The 20,692-nt window shown below is 42.0% G+C and overlaps 1 protein-coding gene across 1 annotated transcript in view; it reads right to left on the minus strand.

Annotated features, from left to right (window-relative positions):
- Window positions 1-20,692, minus strand: part of FAM102B (family with sequence similarity 102 member B) — a gene marked incomplete at its 5' end in the record, with an annotated part of 90,690 nt that overhangs the window by 12,055 nt on the left and 57,943 nt on the right. The window contains 5 exons of the mRNA XM_041748570.1: window positions 53-148; window positions 3,800-3,903; window positions 12,897-12,943; window positions 16,323-16,439; window positions 19,926-19,955. Of these exons, the coding sequence (XP_041604504.1) occupies window positions 53-148; window positions 3,800-3,903; window positions 12,897-12,943; window positions 16,323-16,439; window positions 19,926-19,955 (394 nt within the window). The remainder of the gene's footprint in view (window positions 1-52; window positions 149-3,799; window positions 3,904-12,896; window positions 12,944-16,322; window positions 16,440-19,925; window positions 19,956-20,692) is intronic.

The following is a 20,692-nucleotide window of genomic DNA, read 5'->3' on the forward strand; positions in this document are numbered from 1 at the left end:
TCCTCTAGAGTCATAAATGTCAAGGGAATTCAACGGCTCCGTTAGCCTCTACCTGATACTTTCGACTGCTGGCTGGCATAGCTTGATGTTCTAGAATGTCCACAGGCACCAAGTTCCTCGGGAACGGAGGCACTCTTCGCTGAAAGATCTGCAATATGTTATAATGCGATGTTACTATTACTGTCGACAAGTCAATGGTCAGTTTGTATTCTTTTTTTTTTTTTTTGTCAGTTTGTATTCTTATCTGCAGATTTTAGAAACTGCCAAGTTCATTATCCAGAAAAATTAGTTACTGAGTGAAAGAGACCCTTTTAAATTGGCACAATTAAACAACCGCTTAGCAAGAAATACAAAAAAACTTAAATACCTTAGTTTATTAAAGAAATAGGTTTTTTTCTTCGTAAGATTTGACAGCACTCTATCTTAACCATTTCGGTTCTTACGTTCAGTATTTCTCTAATAAAAATGAGTCAGATGTATTCTTATATTCACAAAATAGCCAGGTTTGAGTATGCTTTTTGAGGAAACCTTGCTCTCAGAAACCCCATCAAGGCAGTAAACTAAAGAGTACTTTGTTACTTTCATGTTAGTGTTGCTAGTGCTAGGCTATAATTTGGGAAAATGTCTGTGGTTTAAATCAACACAGCATGGAGTGTAGCAGTGACAATAAAAGAATAAAAGTTCTCAGGAACTGATTATAGTATTTAGTTTCAAAGTAAATGCACAAAAAAAAAAAAAAAAAAGAAAAAAAGAAAAAGAAAAGCCCCCAAAGCCAACCCAGTGTTAAAGCCATTCCTAGCAGTTCCCTGATAATATGCATATTCCAGATGCCAATTATGTCTTTCCAGAACCAGGTTCCCCAGAATGCAAAACTGTGGCCATTTCCATTATCATGAAATATTTAGAAACTAGAACTGATTTTTCATGTTAGAGGCAACTGGAAGCCAACTGAGTAACATAGCAATGATAGCAGCAGTTCTATAAATGATATTGGATGCAGCCAGACCAAGAAATGCTGCCAAACAAGGAAACTACTGGGGCGACCTAGCCCTTCTACAAAGGTTTCTCACTTCTGACAGGCCAAAAGATAGAAATCCAAACCAGCAAATCTAGTCCTGTGTTTAGGACACAAAAGTGAACTACAGCAAGATCGAAACCCAGTATTGGCTCATATTGAGAACTATATAGGACTGACCATTTACTCCTAGAGCTGGCTCAGATTTTAATTTATCCATTTATCTATTGGTTTTCAAAATTTATTCATTCAATAATTATTTGTTAAGTTTTCACCAAGTCAGGTGCCAATAGTATACAAGACATGGGGGGTACAAAATGCTCAGGGCACCTGGGTGGCTTGGTGGTTGAGCATCTGCCTTTGACTCAGGTGGTGATCCCGGGTTCCTGGGATCGAGTCCTACATCGGGCTCCCCAGGGGGGAGCCTGCTTCTCCCTTTGCCTATGTCTCTGCCTCTCTCTGTGTCTTTCATGAATAAATAAAATCTTAAAAAAAAAAAAAAAAAAAATAAGGGGCAGCCTGGGTGGTTCAGTGGTTTAGCGCCACCTTCAGCCCAGAGCCTGATCCTGGAGACCTGGGATGGAGTCCCACGTCGGGCTCCCTGCATGGAGCCTGCTTCTCCCTCTGCCTGTGTCTCTGCCTCTCTCTGTGTCTCTCTCATGAATAAATAAATAAAATCTTTAAAAAAAATAAAAAAAAAAAGCTCAGAGGTTAGAGGTAGAAGCAGTTAGAATACAATGTGGCAAGCACTAAAATACAAGCTTCAAAGGACAAGTACCCTTGAACACTACCTGGTGGGGGGGGGGCACAGCTTCAAAGAGGAGGTTAACTCTAGGTCTTTAACAGTATATACAAACTCTAGCAAGACTTGGTTGGGAAAAGGATTCCTCATTTGCTGTGAGCAGACAGTCTGGTACAGTCAGAACATTGGGTAGTTAGGCAGATGACTGAAGGGAAAAGAGAGATGAACAGATGCCTGGTAGTGAGGGCTTTCTACGGGTTTAATGAAGGAAATAATTCAATGGCTTTCAGCAAGGGTGTGACATGACCAAATCTACATCCTGACAACAGGATGAACAGTGGGTGAAGTGAAGGTTTTCAGAGTAACCCAGTTGAGAGTAAGAGGTGGTCAGCAGGCACAAGTGGCTGGGCTCGACGTGCTAGGGTAAGAAAGACAAGATGCGGGAGGAAGAGTTGGGAATACTCGTGCCAGTTGTGCAGACCCTGAGGTGCCTGAGGACACCCATTTGCTGTGCAGTGAATTTTTCCTGTGCCCCTGGCATTATGCTGGAGGTACAGACAAAACCTGATTGGGAAGAACCTGGAATCTAGCCGAGGAGAAAGGAACGGATGGATTTCAGTATAACACGGAAGGAACACGAAGTGGGCCTTCCCAAAAAGCATTTGGTAATGTGCACCTGAAGTTTAGGAGGGAGGTCTGGAGGCAACACAGATCTGTAAACCAAAGCTTTTGATTTATATTCACTTTTACATTTATGTGATAGTTAAATCCAAGTCTATAGAGGATATTGGGCAGGGACAGTGAGTAGAGGGAACAGAACCTTGTGAAACCTCAGTATTTAAGAAGAAGGTGGAAGAAGATGAAGAGGCCTCTGAGGAGCTAGGGAAGGAAAGGTCAGAGAAGCGGGGACGAAGGGAAAAGAAGGCTTCAAGAAAGAGGCCACATCAGTTGAGAGCAGAAGAAATGCCCACAGGTGGTTTTGACAGTCGTGTTACTGGAGGCATCACAAGGCAGGGCAAAGCCAGAAGCCAGGTGGCACGCGTATTTAGGGATAGACACCCAGCAGGTTCTTCCTAGAAGTCTGGCTATAATAGGTGTGAGAGAAGGGAGGGGAAGATGGGAGAAGCAGGGGAGGCAAGGCCACAGAAAGGAGAGCACAAACCCACAGAAGAGCAGTAGACAGAGGATGTAGGGTCAGTGAGTTTTGTTTGTTTGTTTTTAAATAAAGAATTCAGAATATTTAAGTACTGCAGAGGAGGAGCTAATGGAAAGGTTTTAAGTCGAAAAGGATTCACTGATCCTAAATCAGGAGATTTGTAGTCCTTATTATCTGTAAGAAACCTTATCTTTGCATATCTGGAAAGGTGGTGCAAGTGTTAATCCGCATCACTACACCCTTCTTTTTGTTCTTACAAATAAGAGCCCTCCTCACATCATATGAGAGAAGGAAGGAAACTCCTAAATCCTTTTTCTTTCAGCCAATTTAACATTTTCCCCCACCCTGTTTGGTTCCCGGAGCGGACTCTGACTGTGGCTGGGAGTGTCCCGGTGTGGCCCGGGGCCCAGCAGCATCAGTGTCCCCGGGGACCAGGTAATGCAATTAGGCCCCAGCCCTGACCCACCGAATCAAATGTCTGGCTGCAGGTTTAACGAGCGAGCGCACCAGGTGAACTCTGATGCCCACTCGTGTTTGGGAACCACCGACAGACAAATGTGATCCACGGAGGAGAAGCAATGTCTGACAGCTGGCTGGCGCAATGGGCCAACTCCTGTAGTATCCTGGGGCGTCCGGGGGGCCGCGGTACACAACGGGGGGCGTGTATCACTGCAACATCTAGCTCTTAATCTGTCAGGGCCTAATGTTTTAGACAAATGAAGCATTGGCTTAACCAAAAATTGCATACTTAAAACTGCAAAATTAAAACTCTTTCTGGCACATTTCAAGCCATCTACCCACAGAATTTTAAATGTGGGTGGGACTCTGGGAATCTTTTAGGGTGTCTAATAGGGAAAAAACAAAACAATGAGCCACACACCCATACCTGCTATTCCAAGATGGATTTTGAGAGTCTCTCCACCTTTTCTGTCCTCTTCCAGAGATTCAGATTCACCAGCAATTGGTATAGACATCGATGTAGAAGGAGGCCTATGAGTAAACAGTTCTAAGGATCAGAACTTGATTGACAGGTGAATGAATCTGAAAGCTTCAAACAGTGTTAAAGACTGGTCGTGAAGTCAGTACACAGCCTTAAGTAAGGTGCCTGCTTTTATGTTACCTGTTTGAGGGTGAGTGTAAGAAAAATCAACCAATACGGGCAGCCCGGGTGGCTCAGCGGTTTAGCACCGCCTTCAGCCCAGGGCCTGATCCTGGAGACCTGGGATCGAGTCCCGCATTGGGCTCCCTGCATGGGGCCTGCTTCTCCCTCTGCCTGTGTCTCTGCCTCTCTCTCTCTCTCTCTCTCTCATAAATAAATAAAATCTTAAAAAAAAATAAACAAATACTTTATGTAATAGCATCCTCAAAACTGGCATAAGACTTATGGGGGAAGAAAAGGATTTTTGCTTAACAGGAGCTGTGCGGCAAGAAAAGGGCACTGCCTTCATAGAGTATGGGAAAGACAGAGGGGCTCTGTGTATCCCCAGCAGCATTGGGGAAGATGCTTCAACCATCAACTCTCAGAGAAGACAGGGAGGTGTCGGAGCAGAGAAGGGCATCAAGCCCCCTGTATGTGAGGTTGGCAGAGGTTGGTGGGGGGAAATACCTCATGCTTCCTGCTCCACGGCCTAAGTTCCCTCGCTGGTACCCATGGTTTTAACTTCTGCCTTCTCTGTGAACAGTTTCCTTGCCCCAGGGGGAGTCTGTAAAAAGCTCCAGTTGTACAGATTTGCTTTTTGGGCTGGATTCTCTGCGGGTAGGTGATGGATACATTTTCACTGGCTAATTCAAGGCTCTTATCTCCATGTGGAAGCTGTGAAGCAGGGAGGGGCAAGTTTGAGTTCTAACAAGAACTTTTCTTCATTTAAAAAAATAAGACATTCAGGGATCCCTGGGTGGCGCAGCGGTTTGGCGCTTGTCTTTGGCCCAGGGCGCGATCCTGGAGACCCGGGATCGAATCCCACGTCGGGCTCCCGGTGCATGGAGCCTGCTTCTCCCTCTGCCTGTGTCTCTGCCTCTCTCTCTCTGTGACTATCATTAAAAATGAAAATAAAAATATTTTTTTTAATTTTTATTTATTTATGATAGTCACACAGAGAGAGAGAGAGAGAGAGAGGCAGAGACACAGGCAGAGGGAGAAGCAGGCTCCATGCACCGGGAGCCCGACGTGGGATTCGATCCCGGGTCTCCAGGATCGCGCCCTGGGCCAAAGACAAGCGCCAAACCGCTGCGCCACCCAGGGATCCCTGAAAATAAAAATATTAAAAAAAAAAAAAGACATCCCTAACCTTTTGAGGTTGATAGTCTATAAAAAACAAACAAACAAACAAACAACCACACATCTTGCAGCACCTGGGTGGCTCAGTGGTTGAGCATCTGCCTTTGGCTCAGGTTGTGATCCTGAGGTCCTGGGATCAAGTCCTGCATCGGACTCCCTCTGCCTCTCTCTGTCTCTCATGAATAAATAAATTTTTTTAAAAAAACAAAAACCACATCTTCCTAGAGACTATACCTGGGTGACCTGAGATAAAATAGGAAGGTGGCTGAAGAGATCATGAAGCTGACCTACTACTGCAATCCTTTTTTTGTTTCTGTTATTCTATATTTATTGAAATTCAAAACAAACCAGCAAAGTACTGCCAAAACAGAGATAACTAAAATAAACTAGAAAAGTGTTTCCAAAATAAAGATGACCAAAAATTAGTTAGCCTGAGTATATTAGTTCTCTCTTATTGCTGTAACACATCACCACAAACTTAGAGAACTTAACACAAATTTATTATCTTACATTTCTGTAGGTTAGAGGTCTGACATAGGTTCTACTGGACTAAAATAAAGGTGTTGGAAGGACCACATTTCTTCCTGGAGGCTTTAGGAGAGAACCTGTTCCCGTCTTTTACGACTTCCGGAGACCACCTACATTCCTTGGCTCATGGCTCCTTCTTCCATCTTCAAAGCTAGAAAGGTTGCATCTCTCTCTGACTGTTCTGTATTTCACATTTCTCTCTGACTCTGACACTCTTCCAATTACCTTTTCCCTTGGATTATACCTCTTCCCTTTAAGGATGCTTGGGATGGTATTGGGCCCATCTGGAAAACCCAGAATAATCTCCCTATTTTTAGGTCAGCAGATTAGTACCTTAATTCCACTTGCCACCTTATTTTCCTTTGCCATTTAACCCAACATATTCACAGGTCCTGGGGATTAGGAGGTAGATATCTTTGTGGTAAGGGGTGCAGGTGGGTGGGTGGACGTTAAATGCTACTCTAATGCCACACATTAAATACATCACAGTTTAATAATTTCATGATAGTTCAATTGTCATTCAGTTGCCTTAATCTACAGACTTTATCTTTTTAATCTTTATAAAACATTAAACCAGATGAAACAGTAACAAAAAAATGTAAAGCAATACAAAATTGTACATTACAATTGGTTACAGATTCTCTCATATTTTTCCTATTCATCATCTCTTCTCAGCCTCCACTAATTACTTCTGTTTGGTCTTTGTTTTGTTTTTAATATTTTATTTATTCATGAGAGACACAGGCAGAGGGAGAAGCAGGCTCCCTGTGGAGAGCCTGATGCAGGATTCAATCCCGGGGATCACAACCTGAGCTGAAGGCAGACACTCAACCGCTGAGCCACCTGGGGGGTCCCTCTGTTTGGTCTTTGTACTTTATGACCATAAGAGTCTCCTAGCTAGTCCACCTCTCTCTACCCATGCTACTGTCACTGTGCTCTTTCTGAAGTGTGCACATGAACACGTTACTCTCTGATTTTTTTTTAATAGTTTTTTTTTTTAATTTTTATTTATTTATGATAGTCACAGAGAGAGAGAGAGAGAGAGAGAGGCAGAGACACAGGCAGAGGGAGAAGCAGGCTCCATGCACCGGGAGCCCGACGTGGGATTCGATCCCGGGTCTCCAGGATCGCGCCCTGGGTCAAAGGCAGGCGCCAAACCGCTGCACCACCCAGGGATCCCTACTCTCTGATTTAAAACACTTCAATAGCTCCTTCCAGATAAAATTCAAACTCCTTAGAATGGTAATACAAGGCCCCTTGCAGTCTGGTCTTGGCAACCTCTTAAATTACCAAAGGCTGGATTTTTAAATAATGTAAAACGATAGTGGAACCCTCCCCCAGCCCCACCCCACATTTGTATTCCATAAGAAAAAGTAATATGCAAAACAAATACACTTGGAGAGTGTATTTTATCATGGATGGTGACTCATGCCCACCTGTCCTATGTTTTTAATGCCAGGTACTTTGTTTTTCCTTTCACAGGTGGCCTCATTTTCTTTTTTAAGATTTTATTTATTCATGAGAGACACAGAGCGAGAGGGAGAGAGAGGCAGAGACACCGGTAGAGGGAGAAGCAGGCTCCATGCAGGGAGTCGATCCCGGGTCTTTAGGATCACGTGGGACTCGATCCCTGGTCTTCAGGATCACGCCCCGGGCTGAAGGTGGCGATAAACCGCTGAGAGGTGGCCTGATTATAGTATCTCCATCCCTCAACCTCTTTGACCTGTTTTCCAACCTTCAGAGCTCCCAGTCTGTGGCTTCTTTCCTTTCTCCCCCCTATCAGTCTCCCTCTGGCTCCACTCTTTCCTGTCCAGCCTGACTTCAGGGCCACACCCCTTTTAGCAATTGACCTTCAGTTTGGTACACCTTGTTCTGCAGGTTCAAAAAATTTAAAGAACCCCAATCTTTGATAGATGTTAGCCTTAAAAAAAAATTATTTATTCATGAGAGACACAGAGAGAGAGGCAGAGACATAGGCAGAGGGAAAAGCAGGCTCCTCGCAGGGAGCCTGATGCAGGAATCAGTTCCAGAACCCCTGGATCATGACCTGAGCTGAAGGCAGACGCTCAACATGGAGCCACCCAGGTACCCCAAATTTTAGCCTTCTTCATTAACTGCTCAAATACTGGGGCAACTAAGCATTATGGAGAAAATTCATTAACCGTGGGGACTGATACCAAGGCAGACTTACAATTTAAAATCTTAGCTGGGGGCGCCTGCGTGGCTCATTCTGTTAAGCGACAGCCTTTGGCTCAGATCACCATCCTGGGGTCCTGGGATGGAGCCCTGCATGGGCCTCCCTGCTCAGCGGGATTCTCTTCTCCCGCTGCTTCTCCCTCTGCCCCTCCCCCCCACTCGTGCTCTTTCTCTCTCTCACTCTCTCGCAAAAACAAATAAATAAAAACCTTAAAACAAAATCATAATAAAAAAATAAAATCTTAGCTGGGCCTTGAAAGCTCTAAGTCTCCCTAGACAACTCAGTCGGGTCTAATAAATAATCACTCAGTACTCATTACCCCTTTTTGTTCTGAAAATGTATTTGTATCCCTTATCAGAAAGTGTTTAATATAGCTGAATTACACAATGAAAGAGATGGGATTTCAACTTCACAGTGATGTTTAGAGTATGTGAAAAATGACCTAAATGACAATGTATTCATGTCCTGTAACAATGCCACAAACTCATGCGAGCCATTTTCTTTTCCTGGAGTGTCTTTACCTGCCTCTTCTGCTGCATAATTTCCTATTCATCCTCTAAAAATTAGTTCAGTGTCACTCCCTCAGTGAAGACTTACCCTGGCTTTCAAGAAAAAGTAGTCCTCTATGCCTCGATAGCATCATGTTCTGTGTCCATCTCCCACATTATTAGTGAATCCTTCAGAGCAGGGGCTTGTCTTACTTAATTTGGTAAATGTTAGCACATAGTAGACAATGCACGAATCTTGGGACCTTGGACAAATTAGTACCTTAACCTCTGAGCCTCAAGGTCCTCCCTTAAAAAACATGGATAATGCATCACAGTTGTTTCGAGAATTAAACTGGGATTTAATAGTCATTAAATCATTTTGACAAATAGTTAATTTCCTTCCTTCTAGAATCTGAATGCTCCAGAGCCCTTGCTGCTCAAGAGGATTACATCATCCCCAGATCTGCTTTACCATCAAATTGTCAGGTGCCAGGGTAGCATATAATTTCTCTCTCGAACTATCCTTTTTCTTTATTAGCACTAGTGGTTGGGCTTTCTTTTCTGCCAGTTTCATTCTTTTACAACAGTTAGTGGATATTTGATGAGTTGCAGAGAACTACAAAACGGAGTTTAGGGCGGGTAGTTAGAGGCTGACTGACCAGCTGTCTTATCCATAAATACAGGCCCTAAGGTATGAAATTTGTCTTTCAGAAAAATAATTACAAATAATTACAAATTACGTTACAGATCCTCTGCTCATAAAATATCAAAACTAGAGTTTTAAAGCTGAGAATGCTAACAACCTGCTGTCTTCTCGTTAGTTTCTACAGTAGGTTTTTAAAAACTTTATCATGAAAAATTCAAAGACAGACAAAAGCAGAGAGAATAGTAGAATGAAGCTTCCCAACATCTAGGTCTTATGGACAAATAGTTGTGTTAGTCAATTGCTTTGTGCTTTAGCTCCTCATCTGTAAGATGAGAACTTGGATTTTATGATACTTTTAAAACTGGCTTTGTGAAGGTCCCTTAGAGAGTTTAGGGGTAGTAAAGTACTGTATCTTTTTGCTCCTCAAAAGAAAAATGTTACATACCAGGATTTATAATATTCTAGGAAAAATAAAGTCACTGGACTAGAAAACTTTCAACATTCTTTTCAGCTCTAAAGTACTGTGATTTTACCTTTCTGATATATACTGAAATGTAATCTAATAAAAATAATTTACTTTTTATATCAGATGTTTAAACACTTTCCTATTCAGTCCATACTCAGCAAACACATGGAAATGTTAGAGCTGCCCTTTTTCTACTGATGTGTACGATTTCAGATGTTCAGAGAAAAGAGACAATAAATATTGGGGGTTTGGTTCTCTTGAAAAATACTTTCAGGTATCCTGGGATTAGGTAAGATCTGTTTATTCTAATGAGTTATAAACATCATTTCCTATAAATATAAACTCTAGACTGTCAGAATTACATTCCTGGAGATAATACAGAACATAAAATGATCTATTTTTGAAACTCTCATACAGAGAGTTTCTGCCTCTCTGTATGTCTCTCATGAAGAAATAAATAAAATCTTAAAATTATTTTAGGGTGAAAAGAGAGCATGGGGGAAGGGGCAGAGGAGAGATAATCTCAAGGAGACTCCTTGCTAAACACAGTACCTCATGCAGGGCTTGATCTCATGACCCTGAGATCATGACCCAAGACGAAATCAAGAGTCAGACACTCAACCCACTGAGCCACCCAGGCAGCCCTGCACATTACATGAATTTGGGGACCTGGGTGGCTCAGTCAGTTAAGTGACTGCCTTTGGCTCAGGGTCCTGGGATTAAGTCCCATGTTGGACTCTGCTCAGTGGGGAGTCTGCTTTTCCCTTTGCCCCTCACCCCAGCTCATGCTTGTTCTCTTTCTCTCTCTCTTGCAAAAATAAAAATCTCTAAACAAACAAACAAACAAACAAAAACCTATGAAGTTGATGCATAGGGAAATAATTAAGGTTTTCTTTTCTAAATGCATTTTCTCAGATATTTAAATAATATATAATTGACTTTCTTTTTTAATTAAGTGTCTTCAGGATTGCTAATGAGCAATCCTATTGCCTCTTCCCATTCAGTTCACTCTTCTATGCTCTGAGAGGACTTTTACACATCTTTCCTCAAACCCCCACCTCCCATCTTTCCCATTCCCACTCTTCAGTGATCTTGTTTCCTATTTCACTGAGAAATCAGGAGCAATTTGAAGATAGCTTCTATAGGCTCCCACTTTTCACATACCTGCATCTGAAGCCATATTCTTTGCCTTCATTCCTCTCAACAATCCAAGGACACTGTCTAGCAACTGTCCTTTTTCTCTTCTGACCCACATTTCTCCTTCTCTACTGAACCATTCATATCAGTATACAAATATGCTGTATTCTCTCCCATCTTAAAAAAACCCCAAAGACTTGACCTTGACCCATTTCCTCTTTTTATTTGTAACTCCATTCTGTTCCTTTTTTTTGCAACAAAATTCCTTATAAGAAATGTTTATACTGTCTCCAATTTTTCTCCTCCCAAGCCCTCTTTAACCCACCCCAATAAGGCTGTAGGCTCAAAGCATTCTACCAAAGTGCTTGTTGAAGGCACCAATTGGTCTCTGTATTGCATATCCAGAGGTCAATTCTCAATCCTCATCTGCCATGATCCACTTCTGTGGTGTGGGACAGAGCCAATTACACTCTCCTTCTTGAAACACATCTTTCACTTGGTTTTCAGGGCAGTCCTCTCCTTTGGTTCCTCCCTCCTCTCACAGTTGCTCCTTTGCTGGTTCTTCCTTGTCTCCCCAATCTCCAGCACCCTGGAGAGTCCCACTCCTCTTTATTTATATTTACTCCCTCTATGTCATTTAATCAAATCTCATGGCTTTAACTACTGTGTGCTGATGATGTCATGATTTCCAAATCTGTATCTCTAGCCTGGCCCTCCCCATTGAACTCTGTAGTGCTATATCCAACTGCCTACTTGATGTGCCTGGTTGGATGTTTAATAGGGATCTCCAACAGAGCATGTCCAACACCCAAGTTCCCAACCTCTAACCTATTCCTTTTAGAGGCTTTCTCATTTCAATAAATGAGTTACTCAGGCCCCAAACCTTGGACTACTCAAATAGCCTCCTAATTCATCTATCTGTTTCTGCCCTTGCTTCCACTGTTGTTCCTACAAATTGTCTATTCTCTATCCAGCAGCCATAAGTCAGATAATTTTATTCCCCTGCTTGAAACCCTCCAGTGGCTTTTTATTTTACTAAGTTATAAGTGGCCTAGGAGACTCTTTATCATCTGATCTCATCTCCTATCCCCCTCTTGCTTATTCTTTCTGTTCTAGACATACTGGTCTCCTGGCAGCTCCTTGGACATGCCAAACACACTCCTCCCTCCAGGCCTTTGCTCCTGTTTCCTCTACCTCAAATGCTCTTTCCTCAAATGCCTGCATGGCTTCCCACCCCCATCAAGTCTCTGCTCAAATACCATCTCTGCCAAGGAAGACTTTCTTTCTTTCTTTTTTTTTTTTTCTTATTTATTTATGATAGTCACACAGAGAGAGAGAGAGGCAGAGATACAGGCAGAGGGAGAAGCAGGCTCCATGCACCGGGAGCCCGACGTGGGATTCGATCCCAGGTCTCCAGGATCGCGCCCTGGGCCAAAGGCAGGCGCCAAACCGCTGCGCCACCCAGGGATCCCCAAGGAAGACTTTCTTGACTACTCTATAAGACAGCAACCCTTCTCCCCACTACATCCACCTACGCTGCATTATTTTTCTCCAAAGCACTCACTGCCATCTTTAAATTATACATTTATTTATTAGTTTGTTGTTTGTTTTCCTCTTAAGAATATAAGATCCAAGAGGTCAGAGACTCGGTCTATTTTTTCACTGCTGTTTCTTTAGTGTCCATAACAGGGCCTTACACATGGTAAGGCATGTAACAGGTTATTTGTTGAAGAAATGACTAAGTCCACCAAAGTCAAATTAAAAAATTTAATTTGGGGGATTCCTGGGTGGCGCAGCGGTTTGGCGCCTGCCTTTGGCCCAGGGCACGATCCTGGAGACCCGGGATCGAATCCCACGTCGGGCTCCCAGGGCATGGAGCCTGCTTCTCCCTCTGCCTGTGTCTCTGCTTCTCTCTCTCTCTGTGATGACTCTCTGTGATGACTATCATAAATAAATAAAAATTAAAAAAAATTAATTTGTATTGTTTCACCCAAAACTTGAAGATGATGAAGATGATGATGAAGATTATTTAAGATCTAGCTTAAATAATTTAAGAGTGTGGGTGGCTCATTTAGTAAAAGCTTAATAGTAATTTCTATGTGGGTCAGGTCAGTATCTTAGGAAAAGAACCATCCCTTCACTGGTTAACAACAAAATATGAATGTAAAAATTTAAACAAAAAAATCACTATTATATTTTCAGATATTTCAGATAAATAATTCATTTACTGAGCATCAACTTACGTTTTAAAACATGGGTCACCAGACATCAGCTGCATACTGATCAAAACCTGGGTATTAGAGAAAGAAATATGATTATAAAACTTCCCTTGAGACAAGAAGCCATGTTCTGCTAATCCATGCATCCTCTACAGAACCTAGGCCAGTATTTCCTATTTAGAGATTATTAAATAAAACAATTGCTGAATTGGGTTATATCCAGTATTAAATTGCTGCTTTATACAGACACAGATTAAAAACCATTTTTTAACATTCAAACTTTGTAATGGCAAAAATCGGAGTGGGAAACATGGACATGGAGAGCAAGTGTTGTACTAGGGACAGCCCTGTGGGCGCATGCTGCCCTAGTCTCGGTTCTGTCTTTCCTCCAGGTTTCCTGTGGTGCTTGCTTAAGTGTCTGGAATGTTTCTCTCCACCTTGCCATGCTGACGCTTGACGGGGTGCCTGCAGTGGCCTGTGAGAGCACAACACTTCTGGTTTTTGCTCCAGCTTTAGAATTTGAAGCTTTGCTAATGCTTTCTGAAATGCTACTGTTCTCTAGCTGCTGACTGTCTCTTAAGACTCAGCCATAGGATCTTGTTATGTTCTTTAGGGACAAATAATGATAATAGTAGTAATGATAACATTAGCAGCATTCGTGATTTGAGAATTAATTATGTGTCAGGCATAAGCTAAATGCTTTATACTGCATGATTTTATTCAGTGTTCAAAATTCTTATCAGGGACTGATCCTTTCCTTTTAAGCTCAGGAGATTAAGTGATATTTTCAAGATCAGGGAGCTATAAAGGGCAGAGCAGAGACTGGAAACTAGGACTGCATAATACTGAGACTCATGGTCTCTATGAAGAAGAGAGTATATTTATAATGTGCATATTTTCTACCTAGTGGTTGACTTGTAAACTTTAGAGCCTCAGTTCTTTATGCTAGTGCCTCCACTACTGTTTTTTTTTTCTCTTTGAGTGCTACACGTACTAAATGTGTGACCTGGGCCTGCTATGCTGGCATCCTTAACCCCTCCGCTTTCACAGAACTCCACAGTCTGGTTTTCCACTACATCAAAATGTACTCTTGAATATCCTGAATGTCTCAGAAGGGATGGAGATGGCACATGCAGCTTTTAAGAAATTGTGTGGGAAAGCAGAACAGAGAGAGTGGGATAGTGGCTGGAGGAGGACAGAAGTGGTTTTGTTTTAAATACAGTAGATGTGAGTGGTGTGTGGAGATGTGAGGAGACAAAGGTATAAAATAGAGTATCCGAGAAACTGGGAAAGGATGCTTACAAAGGAAGTATAGTTGCTAGATGGTGGTGAGCAAGACTGTAGCAACAGCAACTGGATGGTTGTGTGATCTCTAACAATGTTCAGCAACTAGGATGCAGTCCCAGGGAGGGCGGTTGAGTTTGAATGGGGTCAGGGATTTGCCAGGGGAGACCAATGAGGGAGATGGGTGAAGGAGCAAGGAGTATTTTTAAGCATAGGAGAATCATGGATTCTGGAATCTAAGCTGGATAAAGAGGGAAACAGAAGCAAGTGGAGGCTGGTAGAGAGTGAGAGACCAGTAAGGTGAAGGATAGCTAAGCCAGTAGCAGAGCAAGACAACTGGAAACATAAGAGTATACTGTAGCAGAGGGGAACTCAGCTGGTGAAGTTTCTAGAGGTAAAAAAGTCTAGAGTGTGGCTATGGGGGAGGAATTGAGATGAATAAAAGGAAACAGTTGTTGGAGAAGGGTAGTTTAAGGAAAGGAGAGGCCTCAGGCACATAAAAGATCACCCAGAGGGGGAGAATACATAGAGAAGGCAGTCTACAAGGACAGATCACCTACCACATGGTGAAGTCACCAAAACATGATGACAGAAGGTCTGGAAAGAGAAACTGTGAGCCAGAAGCTACGTCATCAATGAGCAGGAGAGAGAGGTAACTAGATGGACAGGCGATAACAGAGCTCAGGCCGGGAGAGAATGTGAGAGCAGAATGGTGTGATCTACAAAAGAGTAAGTTATGGGGCTCCTGGGTGGCTCAGTTGGTTGAGTGTCCAATTCTTGGTTTCAGCTCAGGTCATGATCTCAGGGTTGTGAGACTGAGTCCCGTGTTGGCCTCTGTGCTCAGTGGGGGTATGCTTGAGGTTCTCTCTCTCTCTCTCTCTCTCTCTCCATTCTGTACCTGCCCCTGCTCATGCATGCATGTGTGACCACTCTTACTCTTTAAAATAAATAAATAAATCTAAAAAAAAAAAAGTTTGTTGTAGGACCATGTGGGAGAGATGGTGTGAAAAGATCAAAGGGGGGCCAGAAAGAAACTACTCCAGGAGTTGGCCCTAAGGAGTGGGGTGAGGATGGGGGAGTCTGAAATTAGAAAGTCATTTCGATTTCCAATGAAAATACTATAATTCAGAGAAGGATTACCAGTCTTCTTGCACTGCAAATATGAAGAAACTGAATTTAGCAGCTTGTTTGGGGTCAGTCTAAGAATGAACAGTGCAGTCTCTTCCTCTGAGTGTGGTGCTTGGACAGCATGGAAACATGGAAACAACTGCTGACCACACAGCAGAAGGTACGCATTCTGGTCTCTGCTCTGCCACCGATGACTTTAGTCAGACACTTCATTGAGTCTCAGCTGCTTCATTTATTCTAAATGGAGAGAATCCACCCCATCTATCCAACACTGTTAATGTCACACAGGTATATGTAAGTGCTCTGAAATTTTTTGTTATATTTACTGAAAACAAAGTCTAGAAAGTATAGGTATAGGGTAATTCTTTGCTCCACTAACTTCTGACCATCCAGTTTTTATTCTGAATTATTTTTCTTTCTTATCAATAGATAACTTACCATCATGGGGTAACCTAACTAAAATACAGCAAAAGGTCTGTCCAGTGAGTCTTACTAGGTAAAAGGCACTAATATTTTTTCAACTGGTCTCATTTACTACCCCCAGCAACTCTGAAGTGTATGTTCTTTCTGTCACCCCCAGAACAGGAAGCTGCTGATGGTCCTTGGAAACAACAGGGCGGATGCCTAAAGTGAGCTCCAGTGTCACTTTGCTAGTTACAGGAGAGCCCAGTGACTTTTCTGCGCCCCCCACAGCTGCTTGGGAAGTCACTTTTTGAGAGCGATAAATGTTTCTAAGGTGTTCACTCATCATGTTCCTTTCTCTCAATGAGCCCTTGCTGTAGCAATTCTAGGTACTATTCCCTGAATGTTCACAGCCCCAGAAACACCTTAGGATCGCGAAGGCGAACCTCTGTTCCCTTTCACTGCTCCTGTGACTTGGGTAGCTTCCACCCCTAGATGGTGAGTGTGTATTTCAGTGGCTTGGTCAGTCTATGATCTCAGGACTGATTCCCATCTTGCCCTTGACTGGATATACCTTTGCTTATATACAGGCAGAGATTCTCATTCGTTGACATGTAAATCTCAAAACGTGCTTACTTTAAGAATGGAATTATCCTGCCTTGTATTTTTGGTATCATAGCCTTCCAGTAAGCAGCGGCGGGTGGTATTTCCTGATCCAGCAAACTCTGCCAGGTTCAGATCTGCAAAGCCCAGCTATGAAAGGAAAGGGAATCATATTAATAGAATATCTACTAGGCTTCCATCATATTCTCCTTAAAATGAACATTCGATCCATGTTCTAAACAAGTTCTCTCAAACTTCAGTCATCTGCAGTTTTGGCCATCTGAACAAGATCTGCTCTACTGGTTGCTTATTTCATGTCTTTAGATGGGCTTGTTTCTTTGTAAAAATTTATTACCTATTCTATTCTTGTCTTAAGCAATGCAATCCCTGAAATCAGATTTGATGTGCTAAATATATATATTTTTCTGTACATACTGAAATACAGAACTGTTGAAATAAAAATAATGCTTATCAAACAATTAAAATCATTGCAAGTAGCAGTGGTACTCACCCCACACAGTGGGAGGAAATAACAGCAGACCAATCATGGTCATTTGCAAATTCATAAAGCACACTGATCAGACTTTCTTCTCCCTATTCTGGTTCTGGCTCCTTTCCCAGTTAACCATTGGTGACTGCAGACAGTTGCAGGTTATTAAACTCTTACTTTCCATGCAAGAAATAGAATGATTTAAGTGCATCACGTGTTTTTCTTTGGTATAAGGCTGTTCTCCTTCACCACCTTCCACAACATTTGCCCTGCTGATTACACTTAAGCTAAAACTCTCATTATGAAACCTTCTTCTCCCTGTCTCCAAAGCTGTGCCCCACAGCCACCCTCTACCCTGCTCTCCAAAAGTTCAGCTCAAACCTGTTCTTCCCTCTCGTTACTACCCAGGTTCAGTCCCCATTTTCTGCAGCTACCAAAAATTGCCCTGTAGTCTTTCCTGCGATGTTGTTCAACCCTTATTTCTCACTTCCAAGTGGTACAAGAAATATGATTTGTTTTTTTTACAAACTAAGTCTGTTCCATTTTACATGACTAAATGCATATGGAGTCTTTTATTAAAAACAGCAAAGAATGTTTTAAGTTTGCAATTAAGCATATGTCCCTGAACACCTAATAAAAAGTATTAACCATTTCTCAAACACTGCTATAATATTAAGCTGCCTGTTTTAAGATTTTAAAACACATAAACACATACTGGGCACGTAAGAATGACATACAAAATAAAGATTTTAACTACAGGCTGGAGCATTATTTTAGTAGCCTTTAACTGATACAAAAAGAATGAAAAATAAAACTTACAGGCCAGTTGAAGGGCCATGATTCCTAAATACAATAATAAGTCAGAACATATTAGGCCACAGTGACATCTACCTAATTTTCACATGGCTCCTCTGGCCTTACTGCCTTTTAGGGGTCCAACAGATCAGAAGAAAAGTCTGGATGTATCCAGGGAAAAGCCACATCCCAATGAGCCTGTGAAGATTCATGTGGCTATTTGATCACACATCATCTGAAGGCCCTATTTCATGCATTACCAATTCCCTTTAAACCTCTAGCATACCTCCTTTTCATCCAAACTCTCTGCTGATGCTTCCTAATTCACTCAGAAGATAAAAGCAATCAAAAGAGCACTTAAGTTCCACAAGCTCTTATTGTCAGCCACACCCATTCATCTGCCTGCAGCTATACCTTGAGTACTATAAATGAACTGGCTACGCTCCAATCTGACCAGCCACTCCCCTCCCTCCTGCCTACTCAAGTTTGTTGCTTCAGGAATTCCTCGGTCTCTTCTGCATTCTAGATTCCCTTCTCTATGGAGCCATTCCCATTAGCTCACAAACATGCTAGAGTTTTCACCATCTTAAAGAACAAAAGATCTTGTCTTTTGCCTCCCCACCATCATTCAATGTTCTGATACTCCTTATTAGCAGAGCTCTGATTTTATTTTTATTTATTTTTTATTTTTTAAAGATTTTATTTATTTATTCATTAGAGACACAGAGAGAGACAGAGAGAGAGGCGGAGACACAGGCAGAGGGAGAAGCAGGCTCCATGCAGGAGCCCGACTCGGGACTCGATCCCAGGACCCCAGGATCACGCCCTGGGGCAAAGGCAGGCGCCAAACCACTGAGCCACCCAGGGATCCCAGAGCCCCGATTTTATTCAAATGTCCATCCTTAGCTCATCCATGTGCAAAAGGAAAGTAACCCGACCTCTAGCTCATTGTTAAATTGTGATTAGTCTAAGCTAGCCATGCAATCCATTTCTATTGCCCACGACTGGTTTAGAAGTGGGCATATCATTCAGTTGTGGCCAATGAAAAGGTATGAGGAAATCCTGAGGGCTGACTAGGAAAAGCTTTCTCAAACAAAGACACACATGGAGAAGCAGTTGGGTTTTGTCATATGTGAACGTGTGGACTAAAACTCAAACCATCTGGTGACAATGAGAAGAGCTAGCCAAGAACAAAGTCATCACACAGAGAATGGAAAAATGAAAAGAGAAAAGTAACATGGGTTCTTGATGACATCCTTCAGTAAGTGGATTAACTAATCCTGGAGCAGCTCTACCTTACATCGGCAGCTCTGTGTCATATCTACTTGCTTTGTGAAATTAAACAAACAAAAAAAGTATCTCTAAGTGAAGAGGATATTCTGTTACTTGTAGCAAAGACCCCATGACACTGCAATCAAGTCGTTTTAAGGAGTTACATACTTTTTTTTAAAAGATTTTATTTATTTATTCATGAGAGACACAGAAAGAGAAGCAGAGACACAGGCAGAGGGAGAAGCAGGCTCCTCGGGGGTAACCAAATGGGGGACTCAATCCCAGGACTCTGGGATCATGCCCTGAGCCAAAGGCAGACACTCAACCACTAAGCCACCCAGGCGCCCTGGAAGTTAGGTAGACTTGATGGTTAAACTAGTGTCCTGGCTCAGGTGCTGAATTGATGGAGATACTATCAGAGACTGAAAATAAAAGAGGAGACTGTGCATTTCTGGCAGTATTACTAATTACTTCTATTTGGCAAAAAGGTGAGCATACTCATTAGAAATTCCACATAGCTAGTAAAAGTAAAGGATAGTAGTGGTCATATATTATACAGCGCTAAGTGCGCACAGAGGAGAGGTCCTATTCCACTGGGGGGTGGGGGGAATGGGATTGGTAATACTTCCCAGGGGAGACCGAATGAACAGATGCGATTGCTTAATGGAAACCAGAGATCATCTTCTAGCAGGGAAGCTGAAATATAAGAATAACATCCCCTAATCAGCTTTTAGAAAAAAATGTGCTTATAATTTATTGCTGGATCCAACTGTTCAATCTCCAAGTTGCTTTATTTAAAAACAGCCAACTTGGGGCACGTGGGTGGCTCAGTTAGTTAAACCTCTGACTCTTGATTTCAGCTCAGGTCGCTAGGGTCGTGGGATCCGGTGCTCAGCAGGCAGTCTGCTTATCCCTTTCCTTCTGCTCCTCCCCTCACTTGCACTCTCTAAAATAAATAAATAAAATCTTAAAAAATAAAAACACCCACTTGAATAGCAATTAGAGGAGCAAACTATTTGATTTAAAGCTTATTTAGTGAGCGATATAAGTTCCAAAAGAGTTAAAGAACATCTACTTACCTTTGCATAAGCTTTTCCACCTTTCAGTTCCTGCCAAAGATAAAAAACACTGTAAGACTATCATATAATTAAAGATTTATTTTTTTTTAAATTTTATTTATTTATGATAGTCAGAGAGAGAGAGAGAGAGAGGCAGAGACACAGGCAGAGGGAGAAGCAGGCTCCATGCACCGGAAGCCCGATGTGGGATTCGATCCTGGGTCTCCAGGATCGCGCCCTGGGCCAAAGGCAGGCGCCAAACCGCTGCGCCACCCAGGGATCCCTAATTAAAGATTTAAAATTAAACATATGTCAAATAATTCTGAAGTAGATATTTACATATTTACATGCTGGCAAATACTGATAGTAAATTTATAATAATCTTAAATTCAATTATTTGGCTATCCCACCCCTATCCCCCAAATTATCAGAATTTTAATTTAGAATTTAACTTAAATCTGAAAAAGGTAAATGGTAAGAAGACAAGCTAATTTTTCTGATGAAGAAATTGCCAAAAAGTGTCCTAGACATATTGTAAAGAAATTAAATCACTTAAGAAGTGTAAAATTGCCTATTTACTTAGCAAGTACATGAATGACATTGTAGAAAGATTTTAAGCGTTGAAACCCCTACCCTAGAGACGACTGCTACCAATTTTTAGGAACAGTCCAAAAAATGCTATGTGTGTGTGTGTATTTCCCCCTTTACTCAAATGTACCATACTACACACACTGTTCTACGTATTTTTCTACTTTATATATGTATCAATATAATAGCGTCCATGTTAA

Source organism: Vulpes lagopus, chromosome 3 (genome assembly GCF_018345385.1).
Source record: "Vulpes lagopus strain Blue_001 chromosome 3, ASM1834538v1, whole genome shotgun sequence".
In the NCBI taxonomy this organism is placed as follows: domain Eukaryota; kingdom Metazoa; phylum Chordata; class Mammalia; order Carnivora; family Canidae; genus Vulpes; species Vulpes lagopus.